This window comes from Typopeltis vanoorti, chromosome 8 (assembly GCF_054136105.1).
Source record: "Typopeltis vanoorti isolate ZY-2024b chromosome 8, IOZ_Tvanoo_1.0, whole genome shotgun sequence".
NCBI lineage: Eukaryota > Metazoa > Arthropoda > Arachnida > Uropygi > Thelyphonidae > Typopeltis > Typopeltis vanoorti.
The window spans coordinates 39,456,349-39,482,950 of NC_143556.1; the positions used below are offsets into that span (position 1 = coordinate 39,456,349).

Sequence of the window (26,602 nt, forward strand, 5' to 3'; positions counted from 1 at the left end):
ATCAGCTGAACACCAATCGCTAGATGGAACCTTCGCAGGTCCAACTGGAATGCATTTGAGAAAAAAATTGAGCAAACCATTAGAGAAAATCCACCCACCCATAATTACCATCCAAGATTTGTTAAACTAATCAAAACTGCAGCCAAAGCCGCTATTCCTAGAGGCTACAGAAAACAAAACATCCCATGCTGGAGTAGAGAAACTGAGGAACTTTTAGCCAAATATGAAGAGACTGAAGACGCAACTGTTGCTAAGGAGCTCATAGCAATGCTGGATAAAAACAGAAAGGAAAGATGGATCTCAAACCATCCATGAACTCGATTTCACCACATCTAGCCAGAAAAGCTGGTCACTTCTGAGAAAATTAGGTGGGGCAGAACCAACAACACACAAACCAACAGAGATAACTTCTGATCAAATGGCTAATCATTTATTGAAAACCTGCAAGATATCCCAGCCCTATCAGAAAAATTACTGTGCAATCTTCCATCAGACAAATCCTGAAGATGGGCCCCGAGCTTCCTGAACTTGTACACCCAGTATCTCGGGAAGAGGTACAAATAGATAAAACTTACCAAGAATGGCAAAGCTGCAGGAGTGGATGGTATACTCCCTGAGTTCCTAAAACATCTTGGTCAACAAGGCCAAACATGGCTGGCTGCCCTTTTCTCAAAAATTATAATGACTGGAAAACTACCAAATCTGTGGCAGGAAGTCAAAATAATTGCTGTGCCCAAACCAGGGAAAGATCCAAATGATATCAAATATCTATGACCTATCTCCTTGCTTTGCTCCACCTTTAAGCTCTTTGAAAGAATTTTCCTGAAAAGAATTTCACCGCTCATTGAAAGAGCACTCCCGATTGAACAAGCTGGCTTCAGGCCAGGAAGAAGTTGCTGTGATCAGGCCCTGGCAACACAGATTGAAGCAGGCTTCCAGAAGAAACTTAAATCTGGAGCCACTTTCATTGACCTAACAGCTTATGACACAGTCTGGATCAGGGGCCTCCTCCTAAAACTAGGAAATATTATAAGATGCAAAAAAAACTTTCCAGATTTTTAAATACATTCCCTCCAACAGAAGATCTGGGTCCATATTGGTGGAAAAAAGAGCAGGCCCAGGTTCCTTCACAACGGTCTCCCACAGGGCTCTGTGTTATCCCTTTTACTCTTTAACGTCTATGTGTGTGACTTACCACATACCAATTCAAGCAAGTATATATATGCTGATGACCTAGCGATCCTACATCAATCTATCTCCTTTGCCAACCCAGAATCAACCTTGAACACAGACCTGAACATCCTGGAAGAGTACTTCAAGCAGTGGTACTTAAAGCCAAATCCAACAAAAACTGTGTCCACAGTATTTCACTTGAACAATGCAGAGGCAAATCGACACCTACTTTTCTTTCTGTGGAAAAATGGTAGAACAACAAGCCTCACCCATAATACTTTGGGGTGAACCTCGACAGAAGCTTAACCTATAAAAGGCACATCACCAACCTGTCCAACAAAATTAAAACTAGAAACAATATCATTTCAAGGCTTGCTGGAACAACCTGGGATTGTGGTGCAGAAGTCCTAAGGTTATCTGTACTAGCCCTAGCATTCTCTGCAGCAGAATATTGTGCCCCTGTCTGGGAAAGAAGTGTACACACTAACATTATAGACACCCAGCTAAACTCTACCATGCACACAATTATGGGACAGTGAGAAGCACTCCTCTCTCCTGGCTGCCTGTCTTATCTAACATTGCTCCACCAATCATAAGGAGAAGACAAGCCTCGATTAAATAATTTAATAAAGCAATGAGCAACCCACTCCTTCCCCTGCGCCAGACTCTCGTAAATCCATCTAGTCTTCACCTAAAATCTAGAAAGCCTCTCTGGTTCTTGGATGAACTCTCTTCAGCTGCCCTGCCATCAACACCTGACATGTGGAGAGAATACTGGTCCAACACTCTTTCAACAAACGGCTTTCTGGCAGAAGATCCCTGTGCTCCACAGCCTGGTTTTGCTCTTCCTAGGAAGATTTGGTAATCTATCAACAGGATCAGAACTAACCACGCCATGTGTTGCTACCTACTACATAAATGGAGGCTGTTAGACCACCCTTACTGTGATTGTTCTTCCATGGCTCAGACGATTACTCATACTGTGAATGATTACCCAAGGCACCAATTTCACAGTGGTGACCTACAGGAGATCCACAGGGTGATGGATGAAGCCTTGGATTGACTTTTCAGACTGGACATTGACCTATAGCTGTTCTGTATTCCTTTATCCATGAGAATAAATAAATAAATAAATGGAAATGATGCAGAAGACCCTGACATGAAGAAACAAAGAGGTAATAATGCCATTGTATAAGGCTTTGATCAGGTCATATGGATTATTATACACAGATCTGGTTGCTGCGTTTTCATGGTGACAAGGATATGTGGGAAAGGGTCCAGAGAAGATTTACAAAGGTTTTCTGTGATCTTTGTTATGTGGAGTACGAGGACAGATTGAGAGAATGCAAGTTGCAAAGCCTCATGAATAGGAGGAAGAGGGAGGATATGATTGAGACATATAAGCTAGTGAAGGGTTTTATTAGGCTGACATGGAAGAGATTTTTCATAGAATGGGAGGGGGGGGGTAGAACAAAAGACCATAGCTGGAAATCATATAAAGAGGGTGTGAGCAGAGAAGTGAGGAGCAGGTTCTTGGTGAGGAGAGTGACTGGTGAGCGGAATGCATTGCCTGAGTGTGCTGTGAATGTAAACACGGAATCATTTTAAGGCACAGTTGGATCAGCACTGTATGCAATAGTGTGTACCTCCCATGATGAATCTAACTTCATGGAGGTTAATAATAATAATAATAATAATAATTCTAAAGTTGTATAGAGATAGTGAAGTATCATTGCAGAGTTCCAGGGGATGTGAGGATAAGGTATTCATGAAATTTGGCTTCCTTTTTTATCTTGAGATAAAGAAGGAAGCCAAAATAATATAGGCCTATCGCATGAGTCTGTAAAAGAGATATCCTGGTTTAGTATTTTACTTTTAAATGATGCGGCCGTGATGACTGTACTTGACTGTGGTTAGCATATCCGTTCTCCAGTCAAAAGGCTAAGGGTTCGAATCTCGCCTTGTGCATGGATGTTTGTGATTGTTTATGAAATACTAGTGGTAGTGATTGGCATGAGATAGTGTTGGTGTAGATGTTGAAGGTAGTTGCGGTTGGAGGATTGGTGGAGACAGAGTGTTGAGGTGCCCTCCCTTAATGAGTCTTTGGACTCCCTGGTGGTGTTACATAATAATAATAATAATAATAACAATAATAATAATAGAATGAGTGAAGTGGACAAGCTTGAACATCTGAAAGATACGAGCAAATAAGAGGAGAGCAATGTCATTGTCTTAATAAAAAAAAAAGGAAACATGCAGCACCATTAATAAAAAAGGAAACCAGGAACATGTTAGATGTTCCTTATACTCCTTGGTTGGAGGATTGGTGGAGACAGAGTGTTGTAGAGGTGCCCTCCCTCGATGAGTCTTTGGACTCCCTGGAGGTGTTACATAATAATAATAATAATAATTATTATTATTATTATTATTATTATTATTATTATTATTAATAAAAAAAAGGAAACATGCAGCACCATTAATAAAAAAGGAAACCAGGAACATGTTAAATGTTCCTTGTATCCTTATTTATTAATGGTGCTGCATGTTTTTTGAAGGAATGTGTTTAGCTGAACTGATTAAGCCAAAATGAAGCAAATTATGAGAAGTGATATTATTATTATTATTATCATTATTCAGGCCTCTCAAAAGACTCATTCTGAGAAGTCCTTCCTAGGAAACACAAAGTCTATCATACCACTCCTTGAATTCATTGACCATTTCTGCTCTCACCAGTCTATTAGGAATTTTTTAGCTATGTAGCCAGTAGGAAGAGAAATAATTGTGAAAGAATGACATTGTGGGATAAAATTGGGAGGACGCTAGAGGGCGCTAGAGATGAACACGGAAGTAGATTTGAGCTGTGTAAAAAAAAAGTGTTTTTAATCGGTGTATAGAGTGACTTCTGTCATGAATTGTGCTACTTTTTTTTTTTTTTTCAGTAATACAAATGTCCTTCAGTGGTGCTGCTTTTGGAGTTTAGTTGTTTATATTGTGTTATATTTAGTTACCGAGAAGGTGATGTCAGAGCTGGACGCATCTACGGTGGAAGAGAAAAAAAAGATAAGTTTTCATTATTTAGTTATTTAGTATAGTTAAATATAGTTTATACTTACAGTATTGTGTAAGTAAATTAGCTTATAGTAGAATGTATAACATTGTATAGTAGAGTGTTTAGTATTTAGCATTTAGTGGTAGTAGTTCCTATGCACTATTTGGATGATGGTGGCCACTACAGCTCCAATTGCAAATATCATATCACCAAGTCCTCCCCTATATTAAGGACTATATTTTGCATAACATACTACAGGATTTTGTGGCATGCAGTGCTTGTGATATGGGTGCGTCCCGGCAGTTGGATATGTGGGGGATGAGAGAAGGGGAAGTATATATATGCACAAAATGTAGGCAATATGAAGAACTTAGTGAGTTAGAAATTACCATAACTGACCTTGTTGCATCAGGATTGGGAGAATCTCAACCTAGAGAGACGAGTAGTGTGATAGAGGGTGAGAATAACGAGCAAAATGTAAATGAAAAAATAAGAGTGGGAAGTGTGGAAAGTTTAAATAATTTGAAGTTTTCGGAGATGGTCTTAATTGGGAGGATGCATGGAGCAAGAGTGGCTAACTTGCAGAGAGAGATAGATGAGCTGAAAGAGGAGGTAGAATGTCTCAGAAATGAGATGAGAAGTGTGAAAGATGAGATTAGGCAAATGGAAGAGATGAATGCAAGGCAAATCAGAGTAGGAGTGAGAGCAAGTTATGGGAATGATAGAAGAGGAGAGAATGGAAACAGTAGGAGAGAGGGAATGAGAAGAATGCGAGGAAGTGCTGAAACCAGGAATAGAGTGATGCCAGGATGGCAGTTAATTAGGGAAACACAGAGAGAAAGTGTTAGAGGGGGGAGAGAGAGAGAGAGAGAGAGAGATAGTGAGGGATGGAGGTGAGCAATCAAGGGACAGAGTGGTAAGAGGTATGATATATGGAGACTCAATGATCCATGGTGTGCAAGATAGGATGCCAGAGGAGTGTTTGCCTGGAGGAACGATGGAAAGTGTGGCTATGGCAATTAACTACGCTACCGGCTAAGATATCTGTTGATGTCAAGGTTATCATGGATGCGAAGTGCATATTAAAATTGTAATACCATTGATATTACATTGAAATATATGATGGATACGAAGTGCATGAGGATGTGTGCTTGATCCATAATGGCCGGTAAGGTGGTTAAGCAGGATGAAAGGGTGGATGAGATGATTGCGATGGTGGGCACGAATGACTTGAGAGGCAGTGTAAATCGGGTGGCAAGAGATCTGAGATTCTTGCTTGAGGTTGTACAAAAGCAAATGCAGAGAAGAAAGATAGTGTGTGTGTGTTTCCCAGGTATGATAATGATGAGCTGAGCAGAAGAGCAGTAATAATGAGTAGCATATTGCATCAGAAGAGAGGATTGGAATATGTGGTTGCTTGGAGGGCATTTGAGGACAGAAAGGAACTGTATTCGAGAGATCACTTGCATTTGAATGAGGAAGGACGTAGACACCTGTAGAGATTGCTGTTTTCTGAACCAGTCAGTGTGTTATTGCAGGGAAACTAGAATTCCCAGGGTGGTTGGTAGCAGGGGTGGCCTCTTGTGGGAATTGGTGGTTGGGAGAAGATGGGGATGACATCAGATAATGCTATGATCACTGGAGTCTGGAGGGTATAAAGATAGGTATAGAAGTAGTGACATTTTTATCCTTTATACTAATGCCAGGAGTATCCAGAATAAAGGAGATGAATTGATATCAAGTCCTTCATGAATATTTAAATAGGCTGGTGACATGAACAGATAAGTGGGATTAATGTTTTAAGGATGCTACACTGGTTGATGAATTTCATTGCCCATTGTGAGACTGCTACTTTGCTTACTGGAGTGCTGAAGTGGCTTGAAAAGTTTATTGTATAATCTGTGGAGTGGGTTTTTCATTTATTCCTTATCCCATCCATAATATTAATGTGGTAAAGGTTTATAAATTTTTATGGATGGAGGGAAAGAAGAGGGAAAAAAACCTACTTTGTACTATGGAGTACAAAATTGCAAGTGGTACCTGAAATTTTGAGATAGTACTGCAAGAATTGGCTGCATAGCCCATTTCTACTGTGACGAGGAGGATGCCAGAGACAAGATCATTGCTCCACTGCATAAGGCCTTGATTAAACCACACACATACACAGAGTTCTATCAGGGTATATCAGGCTCTATCTCTTTATGTCACAATCTCCATGTTCGTATTTTATACCAGTCATTGTATAGTTTAAGATTATTATTATTATTACCATAAAAACCTCACTGAGTCAAAAACTCATCTGGGAGGTCCTTTTATCACACATACAGCTCATCATACCATGTCTTAAACACACTCCAACTCCTTGCAGACACCACACTCTCAGGCAAGGTATTCCAATCATGTAGAACTCTGCACGAAAAAAAATGCTTCTCACTCTCCTACTCACACCCTCTTTATACCGTTTCCAGGGATGACCTCTGGTTCTCCCCGATCTCTGACTATTTTCTGTAGAACTTCTCCAGCATTGATCCTATAACAACCCTTTACTAAATTGCAGGTCTCTATCATATCTCCCCTCTTTCTCCTGTCCACCAGACTCTGCAAACTACATCTTCTCAATCTTTCCTCATACTTGACATTCCAGAGATTAGGCCACACATGCACAATAGTCCATGTGTGGCCTAATCAAAGCCTTATACAACGGAACAAGAATCTCCCTACTTCCACAAGTCAGTGTCCTGCGCATCATTCCCAGAAGCCTTTGTGTTGTCTTCACAATTTTGGCTGTGTGTCCCCTAAATTTCAGATCCTTATCCACTATCACCCCCAGATCTCTTATTTCCTCCACCTCCAACAATATATCCTCGCCAAGCATAAATTTTGCATCCCATCTTTGTTTTCCAAATTTTAAAACCTTACATTTTGCAACATTCAACTCACATCCCCATTTCCATGCCCAATCACTCAATTTATTCAATAAGATAAGAAATAAACATTTGGTTTCATGATAATGGATAATTTCATAACAACTTTAGCATGTTATTTTGTTGGATTGAGTAGTATAACATACTTAAAAAGAAAACGTATTCATGTTTTTTATCCTAATATTTTCCTCTCGTAAGAAAGTGGGAATGGTTCTTCAAAAGATGTGCCAAGGCTGTACAAATAAAAAATCAAGCATACATAGCTGGCTTACACCAAGAACTCCATCCTCCTTTAGTGCTTATACCCAATCTCAAAATAGGTGCAAGAAAACTATGAATGCTTCCTAAACAGATTTGAAAGAGCAAAAAAAAGCAAGAAATTTGCAGCCTGTCCAAATGGCAGCTGAGCCGTTTGGTCTCTTGCGAAAGAAATTGATTGTAACCTTTGCCCAACACTATTCCCACCCCTATCATACCCAAATAGCTCTATTGAATCATCACCTACAGAAAAAGTCAATCTCCTGGCATCACACTTTGCCTCCAATGCACACATAATTGACCATGGTAAATATCCTCCAACCATTCCATCTGCATAATACAATGCCCCTTATATCCTTTCGCGAGAAAGAGATCAGTAAAATATTGTCCAAATTTGACACAAAAAAGTCTCCTTGCCCTGATGGCATTCTTCAAAAATTGTCTGGAATGTTTGTGCACCAGAACTGACTTTTATCCTATGTCCCCTGTATATAGGATATATGTACTTTCTTACTTCACTGGTATCTATCCCACAGCTGGAAATTGGTGACCCATTCCCAAGAAGAGTGCCAAATCAAACTATCCCTATCTCACTCACCTCAGTCCTGTTTAAAGTAATGGAGAAAACCATCGATTCCCAACTCCTAGACTACCTTGAAGGCATCCAGCTAATAAATGACCACTATACTGGTGGTCATTTATGCGTACAAGAGATCTGCGCACATATATCACTCATCTCTGGACAAATGACATGGGGAAGTGTGGTGAATCTCAAGTAGTTGCACTTGATATTTCCAAAGCTTTTGACCAGGTCTGGCACAAAGGCTTACTAAACAAATTCCTAAACATATTCCTATACATACTGGTCTGTCCCAGGACTTCTGCAGTTGGACTGCCAGCTTTCTGTCTGGATGCACACTATGTGTGATAGTAGATGGTTCCTTATCCTCTTACCATTCAACTAATGCCAGAGTTTTCACAAGGTTCTGTTCTCTCACCAACCCTCTTCCTACTATATATCAATGACCTACTTCAGTTGACCTCCAACCCAATACACACAGTTTTGCAGATGACAGCACATTGCACTCGTCCCTTTCATTTGATAAACTTTACTCTACACAAATCACCTCAACCTACACAACCACCACTGCATTCAATTCTGATCTCTAAGCCATCCTCCAATGGGGTTTAGATAACCTCGTGAATTTCAATGCTTGCAAAACCCAGTTCTGCCTTATTTCTCACAAAAAAAGAAACATTTTCTCCTAGTATTACCTTTGACAACACTCAAATTTCAGACAAGATTTCTCTTCTTGGAATCACTCTGACATCAAGCCTCTCCAGGCATAAACACATCACAACCATTGCCTCCTCAGCTTCTAAAGAACTTGGATTTCTGTTTATCTCAAGATATTACTTCACTTCTGAACAGTTGTTAACCTTATACAAATCACAAACCTACCTAGCTATTGAATACTGCTCTCATATTTGGAGTTGGGGGCCAATAAAAGTTCCCTCAAAATGCTTGACTCGATAAAGAGGAGGACAATTAGAGTGATTAATAACCATCTCTTAACAACTCACTCCTCCCACTTTGATGCAAGCATTTGGTTTCTGCAATATGTGTATGTTATATATATTTCCATGGCAAATGTTCATATGAAATCACATCCATAATTCTCCCACTCAATACTCAGTCTGTTGGATCATGTGTGGCTGCCACCCCATATCCCTTCACAGTACACCTTGAAACCCACATAACAAGTTCCTTTTCTTCCTCCTTCATTCCTGCTACTGCTGTATCATGGAAGAATACCAGGGATGAAGGAGAAGAAAAGAAACTTGTTTTGCGGGTTTCAAAGTATAACCTCAACAATTCCCCCTATGTGTTTCCCAGGAATACAACATCTACGTAGGCTTTTAAAGCAAATGTAAACAAGTTTCTCCTTTCTCAATCCATTACCCATACATATACTAGCATACTTTAGGTTGATTAACTAACCTCTCATGTATGGCCTCAACATGAAAAAAAAAAAAAAAAAAAAAAAATCAAGCACAAACTTATTGTTTACTGATGTGATGGCTGAGAATTTAACCCAGAATTTTTCTTAAGAGCATTCAGTTTATATTATGCACTATCTCAAGAGAACATTACTATTATTTTAATGGCTAATATAGCCTACTTTCGTTTAGGAGTGCCCTTTTTTTTACGGTGTCATTGTTTTCTGTCTCCTTATCCCATATCAATATGCAGTCAAAATAAAATTCAATGAATGCATATAGCTGGGATAAGGAGACAGAAAATAACATCCAAAACAAGGTATATCCAAAAAGGAATGTCTGAATTTCCTCCTATATTATTCTTCATATATTAGTTTTATAGCACTTCAGTAATGCCCTAAGATTTCAGTAAAGAGCCAATGACATTGTAAAAAAAAGGGGCACTCCTAAACGAAAGCAGGTTATGATAATGAGCCAAGAGGCTATTTTTCCGACGACATAAATTAAGTTTAAGGGGGATAGTAAATCCTGTATTATTCTACAGCTGGGTATGAAACTCGGATCAAAATCCATCTAAATCCAAGAGTTTCATGCCGAAGAACTATCGGCAAGTCCAAGCATAAGTAATCACTTGGGTAGTACAACACTAGGGCAACTCGGAGCAAAGGTGGAGCAAGATCCGTCACTATCCTTAATATTTTCTCATAATGTAAAGCACAGCTCCTAGAAGATGTATAAGGGTCGAAACCGGTCTGGGTAGTGACCTCTCTTCATAATGTAAAACAGTAATACATCTCCTAGGAGCTGCGTTTTACATTATGAGAAAATATTAAGGATAGTGACGGAGCTTGCTCCACCTTTGCTCCGAGTTGCCCTAGTGTTGTACTACCCAAGTGATTACTTATGCTTGGACTCACTGATAGTTCTTCGGTATGAAACTCTTAGATTTCGATCTCCGAGTTTCGTACCCGGCTATAGAAAAATAAGGGATTTACTATCCCCTTAAACTTAATTTATGTTGCCGGAAAAATAGCCTCTTGGCTCGTTATCATAGTAATAATAATATATGAGTACACCAGTTTGGCAATTCGTTAGTAGGGGTATATGTAAGTTCGGTTCACTTAAACCTTGATATTCCAAGTCTACCTATTCACTGATGAGACCTCAATAAGGGTCGAAACCAGTCTGGATAGTGACCTCTCCTCATAATGTAAAACAGTAATACATCTCCTAGGAGCTGCGTTTTACATTATGAGAAAATATTAAGGATAGTGATGGAGCTTGCTCCACCTTTGCTCAGAGTTGCCCTAGTGTTGTACTACCCAAGTGATTACTTACGCTTGGACTCGCCGATAGTTCTTCGGCATGAAACTCTTGGATTTTGATCCGAGTTTCGTACCCAGCTGCAGAATAATACGGGATTTACTATCCCCCTTAAACTGAAAGTAGGCTATATTAGCCATCAAAATAATAGTTTATTTTAGAGGAGTAACATGGGAATTGTTCCAGAAATAATACCTATTCGAACATTACTATACTATATTTTATATGCTCTGTCTGGATTATTCTGTAAATATAACTTATCAAACTGACATATGTAACATTATTATAAATATAATCAATTAAAACAATCAATGCAACAGCTAGATGTTCATTCAGTCAATGTAACCATAAACAACATCATTATATATATATAATTAATGAAATTACAATTATACATAAGGGTTATATATTTAGGAATACAATCTATATATTTAAGATTTTTCTTAAATATGAATAATTGAATTTATATTATCAGTTATCCTAAATGCAAGAAGAAAAAAGGGAATTGAAAGTAGTCTGTGATATTTAAAAATTATTCAGGATAAAGAAAAACCAATCATTTGTCTATATATACATATGCTGTGTTACATATTCTCATTCTAAACAATGTTTAAGTAGTCTGAAATATAACTGACCAGAAATACACACAATCTTAAGATCAAGAATATGGAAATAATGTTAAAACTGATTTTAGAACATTTTGATTGAAGTTATGGACACTAGAGATTTTGATTTAAGTTAAGGATACAATTACCAAAAAGGGTGAGAATGATGAAGTAGATGCTATAAATCATGCCTCCGTCAATTCCCCCTTGTGACTGGATTCCTCGATACATGACTTCATTCCAGTCTTCTCCAGTTAAAATCTAAAATTAACAAAATGTCCTAAAACTGCCTCAATACTCATAACGTGATACATAAAAGAACAAATCACTAAGCTAATAAAAATAAAACTTGAACTGTTACACAAGAATAGCATATATGGATTGTAACATTAAAGTAAGCAAATTGGAGTATCCTATTTCATCTGCAGTTATTATTATTAGTAATTATAATAGTAATAATATAATTAATACTATTATTATTATCATAATAGTAATGCTATTATGATTTGGAGATATCTATGTTGAAACCCAAACTAACCCACACAGTGCATATCATGACTTTCTTTAAATTCATTTTTTTTTAAATATCGGTCCCATACAAGAGGGTAGAAGAACCTACAACACATCAGGGTGATGTGGAAGGGGGGGGGGCAGGTGAAGATTGAGAAAGAAGGAAGCGACTGACATTTTTATTGAAGAGCAGGTTATAGCTTCTGCTCTGCTTTTAAGAGGCCTAACAGAGAGTGACAGAATGATGTTGCAAGTTCAGTGAGCAGTGTTTGTAAAATGGAAATACTTGTAGAAGAGATACGAATCTGAAATGATACAGTCTATTGTCTATCTGTTAGACAGAGTTTGAAATGCGTTAGTGAAGAAGGGGGGTCATCTATTAGTCAAATCACTCTCTCCATCCAAACATATGAACAGTATGCCAAAGATGGGAAGATCTGGGATTTGTAGAGAGTTAGCAGCTAGATGAGAAAAAAAGCACCATCTAGAGGGGAAAAGAATGCATAGTTTTTAAGACACAGTGATATGTTTATAGCAGGAAAGGTTGGAGGTAAATGTCAGCTCAAGGAGATAGCTCTGATCCATTCTGATGATTTGTGTATTACTGAGGGCAAGGATAGGCGAGTTTAGATCCCTTTTGTGAGAGAAAAGGCAAGATTGAATTTTGGTGGTACCGAAGGTGACCAGATTATATTTGTCCCATTAAAAGATGATAAGCAGATGATCTTGGAGCTTGGGATGGTTATTCAACATGGTTTGTTGATTAAGTTGGACAATAAAGTGCATTATCAGCAAAGCTGTGGACAGAATTAGCGGAATAAGAGTAGATCATTTATATGTTGGAGAAAGAGGGTAGGGGATAAAATAGAGCCCTGAGTGCATTTATTGACATTGCACCCACCATTAACTTAGACCACCAATTCTCTTCATTCACAATTGCTAAGTCAAAGCCTAGCCCTAAAACCCTTGCAAGCCACTTTCCTACTTAATCTCCAGGGTTGATCCCCCCACCTTGATTTCTCACCATCTGATGTATTTAAAAACTTATGCATTTAGTATTTTGTATTTTTTTTCATGTCTCATCTTTCCTGCCTAGTTACTAAACTTTTTAGACCACAAACCTTAATCAAGATTCAAAAATAGGTGGCAACTGTTATCAGATCAGAATATTCACAGTGATATCTAACTTCAAATGACTAGCTACCTGACTTCAAATCCACTATGTCACTTCACTACCCCATGCAAAATCAAGGTTATCAAATCTGAAAACAGTAGTCTATTTGCAGGCTTATAAAAGGAATAAAATAACATTTTTCATATCCATTCTGTCATTATTATCTCTCACTCCTTCCACTGGTTTCTAACTATCTCATTCTCCACCAGCAACCTTCAGCCTCACATCTCTTGGTATTTCATATTTCTACTTACTTTCTTAGAATTCACCTTTACTTTTAATTCCATTGTTTCTCTATTCCCTAAAAAAAAAAAAAATCTCTCCAATTGACTCATAGCAAACCCATTCAATTGAATGAGTTTCCTGTAAGTTATCTGGTGAGACTATTCTTCCATCTGTTTCTGAAATTCCTACCACATTCACTACATGCACTTCTTTTCATGCTGCATTATCCACATACTATTCATCATCTCTACTTATTGTATCAACTCATCATCATCATACCAGGTGAGCTACTGCCCACACCACATTTTTCACAACACTGTTATGTTTCACTCTTCTGATATCCATTCTCTCATTCCACTTCTGTTTATCTCAAATCTTCATCCCTACAAACCCTATATTCTCTTCCTCACATTCAACACATATCTAATTATGGAATCTCTGCACATTGCCACTCTTGAATTATACAATACCATTTTCTCTAAACCTGACTCAATTTGTTTGCATCCTTCCATTTACATAACAGTTGTCTCATGCAATGATGCATATTTTCATCCTATTTCTGAACTTCACTAATTCTGTTTTTACTCTGGCATCCAATTAATTGCATTCAGTGGTTTGTCAGTTGGACTTTTTCTCATACTAATACTCTTCTTCAATGTCACTCATACCATTTTGCCGCTGCCCACTCTAAGTGTTTTGTTCTTTCATCTTCCGTATAATGTATTTCACTCCTCTTTCATTACTCCATTCATAAAAAAAGCAGAATCTATTATTATTATTATTATTATTATTCAGGCCTCCATGGAGTCAAAAGACTCATCATGGGAGGTCCTTCCTAAGAACATAAAGTCTGTCAAGACTCATCGAGGGGAGGTCCCCACTAAGAAACACAAAGTCCACCATACCACTCCTTAAACTCATTGACCATTCTCGCTCCCACCACTCCATCAGGCAATGCATTCCACGGTTCAACCACCCTCCACACAAAGAAACCACTCCTTACCCTCTTGCTCACAGTTTCCTTTCGTAACTTCAGGGATGGCCTCTTGTCATCACTCCTTCCCGCTGTTCAACCAAGCGAAAGAACTCCCGTATCAACCCTTATGGCATTACACTTCCTATAACTTTCTTACACACATTCTTATTCATCTCATTCATTCCTCTCCACATGTGTGTATAAAACTGCTGTTCAACTGACACATATTAATATTGGGAATACATCTCAGTTTTGTTGATGATGCAAAACTAGGAAGGATGAAAAGGAACATACATGATACAAAATCCCTGAAGAATAATTTGAATTCATATACAAATTATAGTCATAACTTCTGCTCACTGTGAAGGTCATTAAGTAAACATCTGCCCATCTCTAATTTCCTCTCTCAAACTAAGATGGCATCATTGTAACATTACGTAACACAAATTCTCGGTAGTGGAGTTGCGAGATCTGACTTCATTTAGTAAAATCTAGGATGTGAACAAACTTTATAAGGTTTTTCAGCTGAAGTTGAGTTTGTCAGTCTCACATAGAATCAACTGGAGTTTTCTTCTCAAAAAATTCAAGTTTTTCATTTAATAAAGAAAGCATACTGCAATTAATTCATGTTGAAGTTTTTGGAACAGAAAACTATGTAGACACTGGAATGCAAATAAATAATATACTGACTAAAATGAATTATTTACAAGCCACCATGTTACTAGTTCAGGCTGGCATTATCAGAGACACTGTAACAATACATACGAGGGTAGTCTGAAAAGTTCTCGACCTAACAATGAAAAAACAAATTTATAATTTCAAAATTATTTTTATTTTTCAACATAATCTCCCTTAAGACTAATACATTTATTCCAACAATGCTCCAGCACCATTATCCTGTCCCTGAAATGGTTCTCAGTAAGATATGCAAAATACCCCTGTACAGCTACAATCACCTCTTGACTGAAAGAAAAACGCTGATCAATGAAGAAGAGATAGAAGTCAGAGGGAGCCAAATCTGGGAAATAGGGTGGATGTTCCAACGATTCATATTGCAGATCCCTTAATTTTCACATTGCCAAAACACCTTAGTGGACAGGTGCATTGTCCTGATGAAACATGATTTTTTTCTTCTGCAAACCAGGTCTTTTCTCACGAACTTTTTCATCTAGTCTGGTTAAAAAATCAAAATAATATTTCCTGGTTATTGTTTTACTCTTTTCAAGATAATTAATAAACAAAATGCCATGACCTTTCGTGCTGATGGAACCGACTTTGTCTTCTTTGGTGCTGAACAACTGGCTTCAGTCGACTATTTTGATGCTGTTTGGATTCTGGTGTGTAATGTTGAATCCAAGTCTCATCCATAGTAATAAATCGATGTACAAAATCTGTTTTATTCTTGTTAAAACACTTCAAGCACTGTTCAGAAATTTTCATGCGAGTGCATTTCTGATCTGCTATGAGTAAGCGTGGTACCCATCTTGCACAAAGCTTTTTCATTTGCAATTCTTCATGCAAAATATATCCTACACGTTTTTTTGAAATGCCTATATATTCATATAGGCATTTCAAATCCAACAATTTCATGCACTTTAACTCATTGGTCATCCAATACCATATTGTGCACTCGATCAATGATTTCTGGTGTAGTTACATTTTTTGGATGTCCTTCATGTGGATCATCTTCAAGGCTGGTACGGCCACGTTTAAACTCGGTAGCCCATTTCTTAATTGTCAAAGCTGGAGGAGAACAGTGCCCAGAAAGTTTTGTGAAATTTGAATGAATTTCTTTTGCCATTAAACCTTCTTTTACAAAGAATTTTATAACCTCACGATACTCAGTTTTATCTATTTCAAGGGATACAGACAACATTTTTGCTTCAGATAGCTGTATAAAACAAACTACTTGATAGAATGACTTGTATTTTCACATGGATGCTTATGACAGATATACCAACTTAGAAAAAAAAAATCTTGTCGATAGGTTTGCCATCTATGATCGAGGCTAAGAACTTTTCAGAACACCCTTGTACTTTGCAAGACACAAAATAAACAACAACAAAAATCTGGATAATAAGGACAGTTATGGGCATGGATAGGGAAGCACCAAAATATATTCAAGATCATACCATCAGTTCTATTACAGTTGTCTGGATTCTGTAGAATTTGTGCTACTTCTAGGAATAATCTCTCCAATTTAAAGTGGAATTTGTGAAGTAGGCCAGTTTTTTCCCATCTGATGAAGTGATCTCTCTCCAAGGCATTTTGTGAGAGTCCACTATTTTGATGTCCATTCCAGATCTAGTTTTTATGTTCTTTTTTCTGACCAAGGTAGTCTTGGCCTGTCTAATTGAAATACTGAATTCCACACTTGCAGGGGAAGCTGCAGACACCAGAGAAGAAGAGAGAGAGTTCTGCTGATCCTTGGTTTGTCTCAGGAAGGTAGATATTTTGTTTTAGAGATTTGTATACTGTTCTGATCCTGTGTTATTTCAGAAGAGAGCCCAGTTAATCTTTTGTACCTTCGATATAAGGTAAAGGTATATTGCTTATGTATAGTTTGGTTGGTTGTGGGGGGGGGGGGAGCGTCTTTATAAGAAGTTGGACAAGGTCCTGATGATGAAATATGCTTTGTAAAAGTATCCAAGAAGGTTACGCCCCTTCTTTTCCATCTTCCACAGTGAAACTAATTCAAGAATGAATATTGTTGATGAACTATAAAAAGTTAGAGAGAGAGAGAGAGAGAGTCTGTAGGACATGCAGTCAAATGGCAAAGACATCATCTATAATATAATTCAACAATACTTTGGCTTGATGGGGAGGATGAATTAAGTGCAAAAGATTCAAACAATTCCATGTATAAGTTAGAAATTGGTGGTGTAACAAATTAAAGGTATAGCCCATTGCCACACCTTTAATTTGTTTCACGAGTGTGTTGTTAAAGTTAAAATATCCTGATCAAAGACAGTGCTTAAAGAGTTTACAAATATCAGGGAGATAAATTTTGGAAAGGAGAACTTGTGTATCATCTACTAGAAGATTCATAAAAGGGACAACACATTGAAGCTTACTAAGTGATCGCTCTCCTCTGGGTGAAGACTCTGTATAGTGGTTTTCAACAAATGCCAAGTTTTTTGGCAGTTTAGTTTACTGATGTGACAATTTCTGGCATCCATGATGGGGTGCAATGGGACTCTAGGTTTATGAACCACAAGCATCCCGTAAATTTTGGTGTGTTGGATAAAGTGAGTGTAAGTGGGCAAGAGGTGTATGGGGAGTTGAGCAAACTAAATGTAAATCAGGCTGTGGGACTTGATAATATATCAGTACGTATTCTGAAGGAATGTGCTAGGGAGTTGATGCCAGCCTTGACATATTTTTTTAATACAAGTCTTACACTCGGTCAAGTTCCTAAGGAGTGGAAGGAGGGCAAGATTTTACCATTTCATAAATGAGGTGATAGAACTCAAGCATCAAACTATAGGCCAATCAGTGCAGGTGTTGTAGTTAAGTTGTTGGAGAAGCTTGTGAGAATTAGGATCCAGAATTGGGTTGACAACAATAGTATTATCTTTGATGGATGGCATGGATTTGCTAAAGGAAGGTCATATTTAAGTAATCTACTTACAATAAGGTTACTGCTTCCATGGATAGAGAAGGAGACACAGTAATATACTTAGATTTCGCAAAGGCTTTTGATAGATTACTGCATGATAAGTTGACAGTCAAACTACAGCAGATGGGGTTGGATATTAGATTGGTGCATTGGATTGGAGACTGGCTATCTGATAGGCATCAACAAGTTGTGTATGGGGGAGCGATATCCAGGAAAAGGAAAGTCACTAGTGGAGTGCCTCAGGGGTCTGTTTTAGGTCCATTACTGTTTAACTTATATATTAATGATATAGGTGAAGATTTGGATAGAGATATTCAGTTGTTTGCAGATGATACAAAAGTTGGGACGAACCATGAAGGGTGGAGAAGATTTTGTGGCCTTACAAGAAGACTTGAATAAATTGAGTAATTGGGTATGGGAATGGGGATGTGAGTTCAATGTTGCAAAATGTAAGGCTTTAAAATTTGGAAAACAAAAAGGAGATGCATAATTTATGCTTGGTGAGGATATATTGTCAAAGGTGGAGGAAATAACAGATCTGGAGGTGATAGTGGATAAGGATCTGACATTTAGGGGACACATAGACAAAATTGTAAAGTCAACACAAAGGCTTCTGGGAATGATGCAGAGGACACTGAATTGTAGAAGTAGGGAGATTCTTCTTCCACTGTATAAGGCTTTAATTAGGCCACACATGGACTATTGTGCCCAGATTTGGTCACAATAGTGGCAACTGACTAAGAGGCAACTGACTAAGGTAGTTCCTGACCTCAGGAAAGATTGAGAAGTTGCAATTTAGAGAGTCTGGTGGATAGGAGGAAGAGGATATGATAGAGACCTATCATATCCTCTAAGTCAGGAAGGGGTTGTTATAGGATGTTGGAGAGGTTCTACAGAAAACTGTATAAAGAGGGTGTGAGCAGGGGAGTGAGAAGCAGGTTTTTTGCATGCAGAGTTGTGAATGATTGGATGCCTTGTCTGAGAGTGTGATGTCTGCAGAGAATTTGATGTGTTTAAAGCACGGTATGATGAGCTGTGTGTATGATAAAAGGAACTCCTAGATGAGTCTTTGACTCCATGGGGTGCCTTGGGTAATAATAATAATAATAATATTATTATTATTATTATTATTGTTGTTCCGGGAAACTCCAAGGAGTCGACAGACTCATCGAGGGAGGCTCTAACATCATGTCTGGAACAACTATTCAACATTCACACAGTATCTATCATATCTTGCCTTGAACTCATTCACGGTCGTAGCACCCACAACAGACTCTGGAAGCTTATTCCACTCATTCACCACTCTCCAAGTAAAAAACCTAACAACCTTGTCAACCACGCTCTTGCCCAGCTTCCATGCATGGCCCCTAGTCCTCCCACCACCAGTCATATTTTCAAAAATATCTTCTGGATCAATCTTATAAAAACCCTTCAGTAATTTGAATGTCTCAATCATATCATCCCTCCTTCGTCTATCATCCAATTTCTGCAACCCACAAATCCTCAACCTATTCTCATAACGTTCATTCCACAGACCTGCTATCATCTTGGTCACTCGTCTCTGGACCCTCTCCACTTCCTCCCCATCATCAAGAAACTCTGGTGCCCATAACTGGGCATAGAAGTCCAGATGGGGTCTTATCAAGGCTCGATACAGAGGAACAACAACTTGCTTCTCTCTGCATGTTAAAGTATTTTTCATAAGCCAAGTGATTTGGTCAGCTGTTTTAGTTACTTTTGCAATGTGCCCCCTAAACTTCAAATCCCTATCCACCAGCACTCCCAAATCCCTGGCCTCATCAATCTCCTGGAGTACGGTTCCACCTATGCGATATACTGCTGCTATTCTTTTCACCCCAAAGTGCATAACCTTACACTTTGCCACATTAAACTGACATCCATTTTTCCTAGCCCAGTCCTCCAAACTATCCAAATCATCCTGTGCACTCACAATTGCTCTACCCAACTTTGCATCATCAGCAAACAAGAGAACACTTCCTCTCAAATCCTTTCCAATATCATTGATGAACAAATTGAAAAGCAGTGGTCCAAGAACAGAGCCCTGGGGCACTCCACTAGTCACAAGACGTCTTTTTGACTCTACTCCTGAATAAACCACTCTCTGGAATCTCTCCTTCAACCACCCTCCTATCCATCTTACCAACCCTATATCTATCCCCATCTGCTCCAGTTTACTGATTAGGGTTCCATGTGGTATCCTGTCAAAGGCCTTGGCAAGGTACGGTAGTATCACTGTAAACCCATTACCCCTATCCAGTTCAGCCGTCACTGTATTATAAAACGTGAGCAAGTTACTGAAGCATGATCTACCCTTCACAAAACCATGCTGTCCCCCATACGGTATCCCATTTTCATCTATGCAATCCTGTATTTTCCTTTTGACTATTTTCTCCAAGACCTTGACAACGATTCCTGATATGCTGATTGGTCGGTAATTTACAACAGCAGTCTTTGAACCACCTTTATGCAGTGGAACTATTTTCCCCTCCTTCCACCTGCTCGGGACTAACCCAGACCTGAGACTCAAATTAAACAAAATGGTCAAGGGTACTGACAATTCTTTAGCTGCTTCTCGTACTACACGAGCTGGTATACCATCCAATCCCACAGATGTATTGACATTGAGGTTATGCAATAGACTACTCACCTCCACTTCATTCACCACAATTCCCATATAATCTACTGGTTTATTCGTTTCTGCAATGTCACCACCTGGATGATATATTCTTGCAAAGTGCTCACTAAGTAATTCGGCATCTCAACTGATTCAGTTACCTCCCTACCATCGGCATTCTTTAAAATCATTCTGCCATGTACATTTTTCCTTTTACTTGCTACATATCTAAAAAACTGTTTAGGATTCTCTTTAGCCTGCATGGCCAATGTTCTTTTGTAATCCTTTTTTGCTTTTCTTACCACACTCGTCACCCTTCTGGCCTGCGCTTTATACCGTTCATGTGCCTGCTGGTCACCTTTCTCCTTAAATTCCCTCCATAGTTGTTTCTTTTTTTGCAGCTCAAGCTTAATGGTGTTATTCATCCATTTAACCCCTACTTGATTTATTATTCGGACTCTAGGTATACGGTCAGCTATTGCTTCATGCAAGCACTTCTTAACTACCTCCCATGCACTATCAACTTCTAGTCCTTGCAGTTGTACATGCCATGGCACTGAGCCAATCAAACTCCTAAGCTTGTCATACTTTCCAGCCCGATAATTCCAAATGTACCTGGTCTTAATTGAAAATTCTACACCTTTAGCCACCTCCCAAGTCAAGACCCTATGATCACTCTCACCGATTGGTGGCAATGTGGTCATATTTGTTACAGCGAAATCCTCAGATGTAATTACTAGGTCAAGCACTCTCTGACCCCTAGTATTTTCCATTACATGCTGTCGCAGATAGTTATCCCTTAATAACTGCATAAAATCCAATTCCTTCCTCCCGTGTGTCCTCTCCTCACTCCAATCAATGCGACCATAATTGAAATCTCCCATAATAATCACCCTCCTTCCACTCATTTCTTCTATTTGCTTGTGCATATTGTCACCACCATCTTTTCCATCACCTGGTCTATAGCAGCACCCAATTGTATATTTAGTTCTGCTAGCCACAATCTCACACCAAATGGCCTCAAATGTGCTCTTTTCTCTATCCTGCAATTCAACTTCTATTCTCCTTGGCTGTAGCTCATCAGCTATCATCAACAACACTCCTCCTCCCATTTTATTCTCCCTGTCATTCCTGAACACACTATACTCATCACATTCAATCCCACTAGCTATATAATCTACAGTCAGCCATGTTTCACTAATGCCAATAACCTGTGGTCTGGAAGTGCCAACCATGGCCAAAAACTCTTCCTTCTTGTTCCTAATACTCCTAGTATTAGTGTACATGAATTTAAGACCCCCATTAGCCCCAACCCTACCTTAATGCCTTATATTAACTATACCACTCTGGTTTGTTGTCCTTATTTGCTCTAGCATATTATATTCATTCTGACATTCAACTGCCTCCCTAAGGACTGTATATCTACTCCCCCCCCATTAACAAATCTAGTTTCCCTGAATTTGCACATCCACTACATTCAGCAACACTTTCTCAAGTCTTCTTACACCATAACCATTCAAATGCAAGCCATCCATCTTATATAGATCCTTTCGCCCATCAAACTCACTCCACACGTCCACATATTCCACACCACTCGTCATACATAACCCACGCATAAAGTCATTCGCAATTATGGCCCTCCTTTTAAACATTTCACTGTCATACCGCAGCAAAAGACTAATCATTCTAACTCTCTCACTCTTTTCTTTTGCTACCTCAAACAATTCATTCAGGTCTTCTATCATTTCCATTTTATCTCCTTTCAAATCATTCGTACCTGCCACAACAATCATTTCTTTCACCCTTTCCTTTTGCTCTCTAATAGACTCAGTTACATCCTTTATGGTCGCACCAGGTTGGTACGATTTTGTCAAATCCTCTACTAACACACCTCGTACTAACGAGTCTCCATACAGCACTCTATCCTTCATTTTGTTCATGTTCACATTCATACGCCTATTTTTCCTGTCATACCTTTTATTACTGGTTGGTTCATTCAGTCGACTTTTGTTCATTCACTCTAGCTGCTGTTTTGCCCTTTCTATCGCACCACTCAACAACGCGATCTCATTCAATGCATCTATCTCATCTTTTTTATTCTCTGAGAAACCATTAATACTATCATTCACACTATCTACATTCACACTCTCATAATTCTCATGTAAAACCTTGCCGTTTCTTGTCATATCGCTATTTTCTTCATTCTGAAGTTTGACAAAAATATCACACTCACGATCCGAAATACACTTCAATTCCTCATTCTCCCTACATTTTCTACACACATTCAATTCTTTACTATCATCTATCCACACTCTGACTCACTCTGTAAAGCGTACATTTCACAGCTAGTACACTGACTCATTTCTTTTATACTATTGTTCTTTGATAACGATGGCGAACCATCATTACTGGCCGCCATTTTCCTTCGTACAGGTGCCATAATTATTGCAACGTGTTTTATCAAATAATAAGTTATACACACCAAAAACACACACAAACAGATGCACTAAAATACGCAAGGCAAACAAAACTACGCAATATTAACTAATTTTATCAACGATAACTGAAAATAATACTTATCTTATCAGGAGCTTGCACGAACACTACACACTACGATATAACCTCGAATAATAATAATAATAATAATAATAAACTGTTTAGTTTAGACACAGTTTCAGTTGGCCAACTTTTAGTGCTATCTAGCAGACAAAGGTTTATTTTTTTTTATTGATACTGTAAGATTCTTTACTATAGGAAATAATTTGATGCATCAGATAACAAATCTTTCAATTTATTATTGTAGTCACCTGTGTTCATGATCACTATAACATTGCCTTTGTCTGCTTTCACTATTACTATGTTTTGGTTTAGTTTAAAAGTTTTCAGGGCTGCTTTTTCTCCATAAGAGATACTGCATCTTGGAGGGCTTTAATTAAACCCCTCCAAGAAGTTTTTTACTTTTTAAGTAAAGCAGCAGCTTCTAGCCTAATGACATCTGCTTCTATTGGAAGTAGTTTTTGATGGTGAATTCAATGTTTGCCATTATTGTGAGCACAGGATTTTTTGCAATTAATGGGCATAATATACTGGCATTATGGTGTTAATTACTTACTAGCTATAATTCCAATCAAACCTAACAAATGTTGCCATATGATCATTCCTCTAGCTTCAAATTCAGCATATATGACCAAGCAAATCACCTCCCTCCCACTACACTGTGTGTCTCCTGTGGTCTTTCACAAAAAATAAATAAATAAATAAATAGTAATAAATAAACAAATAAAATAATAAATAAATAAAATAAAATAGATATTGTATAATCTAGATATCCAAATAAATTGTAGTCCTGATGGACTACAACTTATATGTAATACCATAGATGTAATACCACAGTTGTATTACATCTATTCTATGCTATCTCTACACTAATTCATACATATATCTGTCCCTAAGCATTGAAGAACCAATATTCAGACTTTTCCAAACAAAAACAATAAATAAATAGAAATAAGAGAGAGAGAGAGAGAGAGAGAGAACCTAATAATTTCACCCCTATCCTTTCTAAAATAATGAATAAGGTCATGAACAATACGCTTGGAAGTCAACCAATTAATTATTGACCACCAGTATGGATTCTGTCAATCTAGATTCACAACAAATCTCCCATCTATATCAGTACCTCTGAATGCATGCCAAGAACGTGTGTCATTCTTGTCATTGCTAGAAATTTGTTCAGGTCTATTATGACAGCATAGACTAACAACAAATTGTTAATCCTATTTAAATGAATGGTCAGTTTCCTGTCTGTCTATTTAATACATCTCATGGTAGATGATTTTGACTCTTCACATTTCTTTAACATAACTGTTAATTTTAAGGAAAGAACAACGTATATTATTATATTAACTAAATAACTTTAATTAATACTTCCAATATTTCGGTAATGTTACATTCCCATCTTCAGGGAACATAAAAATTAATCAAATGTGCACGCAGGCACTAACACTGAGCAAAAATGGTTGAAGAAAACAACTGAAGTCAGTCTTAGAGTCTACCACCTAGTGGTAGACTCTAAGACTGACTTCAGTTGTTTTCACGGCCCACCAAAGATGGAAAGTTCAGCAGGGAGACGCCACCCTAACAGGTTATGAGAAACATATCCTAATGTCGGGGGGGGGGGGGGGGGGTAATTGCAGGAGGTGCTGGTAGAGTCATAATATAAAAGGGTTAGGACCCCCCCCCCCCCATGAGGTCTTTTGTCAGTTTTCGTTTGGAGGTTACCTTATGCAGTTTCCTGAGTGACGGTCAGGAGTCCCCTCCGTCCGCCATGACATGGAATGTTAGTAAGTGGGATTTAGGTTCCGTTTTCCTACCATCGAGAACAAAGGTATTTACCTCATACTAGATTTTTGTTAACTTTTCAGAAGTACCACGAACATAAGAAATAGTGAGAGATTTAGAGTAGCCCTTGTTGTGGATGGGGGGGTTAACTGGTTTTAATATTTTTTGGATTTTATGGGGGTTGTATCCATTGGCTACAAAAGGTGTTAAGAGTACGAGGACAGATTGAGAGAAAGTAGTGTTATGTCTTGTTGTTTCCTTGTTTCACTACTGTTTCTCTCTCTTTCTTATTATTATCATATTCTATATTTTATTTATTATACCTCCTACCCTTAAGTTCCCTATCTTATATTATCCTTACTTTTGCTCCTAAGTCGCCTGCGCTATTGTTATATCTCTTATCTAGCCCTTGTTATAACTTGTACTTTCTCTCTATTCTTTATTTTCTACTATATTTATCCTATATTCCTGTGTATCAGAGATTTCGTTTCTGACAAATTTATTTTTTTGAACGACTGTGCCAGCCAGTAACTAGTTCCTGATACTTAACTGATTATCTCGGTAACATTTGTTAACATAGGAATCACGTGGTGAGCAGTCGTGGTCCCCCCCCCTCTATCTTGCATGAAATGTTTCCCCTCACTCACACAGGTCTGAACGTTTTTATAAGTGGTAGGTCAGTCTCAGAACAACAGAACTTAAACTTTGGTTTAAAAGAATACATTTATTATGACACTAGAACAGATACACATTTGATTAGCCACTCTAAATATACTTCAAATAATAACTTCATTGCTAAATTACCTGCTTGTTCAGAATCGAAAGTCTGATTCTGAACAAGAATCACTTTCAATTCCCCCCCCCCCTTTTTTTAGATTATGTGATCCAAAAATTTCATTCTCTAAGCTTAAGTATTTCAACTAGATATCTCTGCATTACAATTAAGCTCAAACTCGATTCATCTTTACAGAATTAATCAATACTCATTTTCTATGTACAATTGTAAGTAAGGTTTCTTCTTCTTCTTCTTCTACGCGTTATTCCTGCTTCCTATGCAGGGTCCGCGTGTTACTTTAAGATGCGACTTCTTGTTAGTACTACTCCCAACCGACCCGTCGCCTGGTCTGCCGCTGGGGGGGGGATATATTTTTGACTGTAGAGGCGTATGTTCACGGGGCCGGTTTGCCTGTTTGTGGGATGAAAAACGCCAGATAAACTGGCGGAAAAAAATTGTAAGTAAGGTTTACACATGGCATATCAAATTCACACTATTTTAAACTCCAACATGGAAGACAAAATTCAACTCTGTAAAGTTTCTATGTCCAACACTTCAAGTGTAAGTCAGACTAACATTCAATACTACAGCTATTAGCTTCTTCCTAACAAACTGTTCAAGAGTTTTTTGGCACAAATTTAGAATAGCACAAGTCTTCTTCACACAGATAATTAGTCAAACACAGTCACTAAGGCACAATGAGCAAACTAATGCATGGAGCTCTTCAAATCTTTGCCCCCTTTTCTTCTTTATGTTTATAATTATATAAGATAGATAAAAAGGTTGTACTTTACCATCTTGTCTTTACTAATGGGGTTTCTGTGACTTTCCCCAACGCTCTCATTTCGGATATGGCAAGACTTCCGTATTCACTAGCCACTTGCTTCTATGGCTACTGTGACTTACTTATTCCTTCTTCGAAGGGTGTCCTTCACTGACTTTACATTGCTGTGGTTCACCAATGGCTCCTTATTGAAAATCTGGCTTCATTTCACAGGTAGCTTTGTCCGACTC

At 38.2% G+C, this 26,602-nt stretch overlaps 1 protein-coding gene across 1 annotated transcript in view; it reads right to left on the reverse strand.

Annotated features, from left to right (window-relative positions):
• LOC150103937 (voltage-dependent calcium channel type A subunit alpha-1-like) overlaps positions 1-26,602 on the reverse strand; it is a 1,762,795-nt gene that overhangs the window by 1,357,862 nt on the left and 378,331 nt on the right. Inside the window, exon 15 of the mRNA XM_090397103.1 lies at positions 11,477-11,594. Coding sequence (XP_090253229.1) covers positions 11,477-11,594 — 118 coding nt within the window. The remainder of the gene's footprint in view (positions 1-11,476; positions 11,595-26,602) is intronic.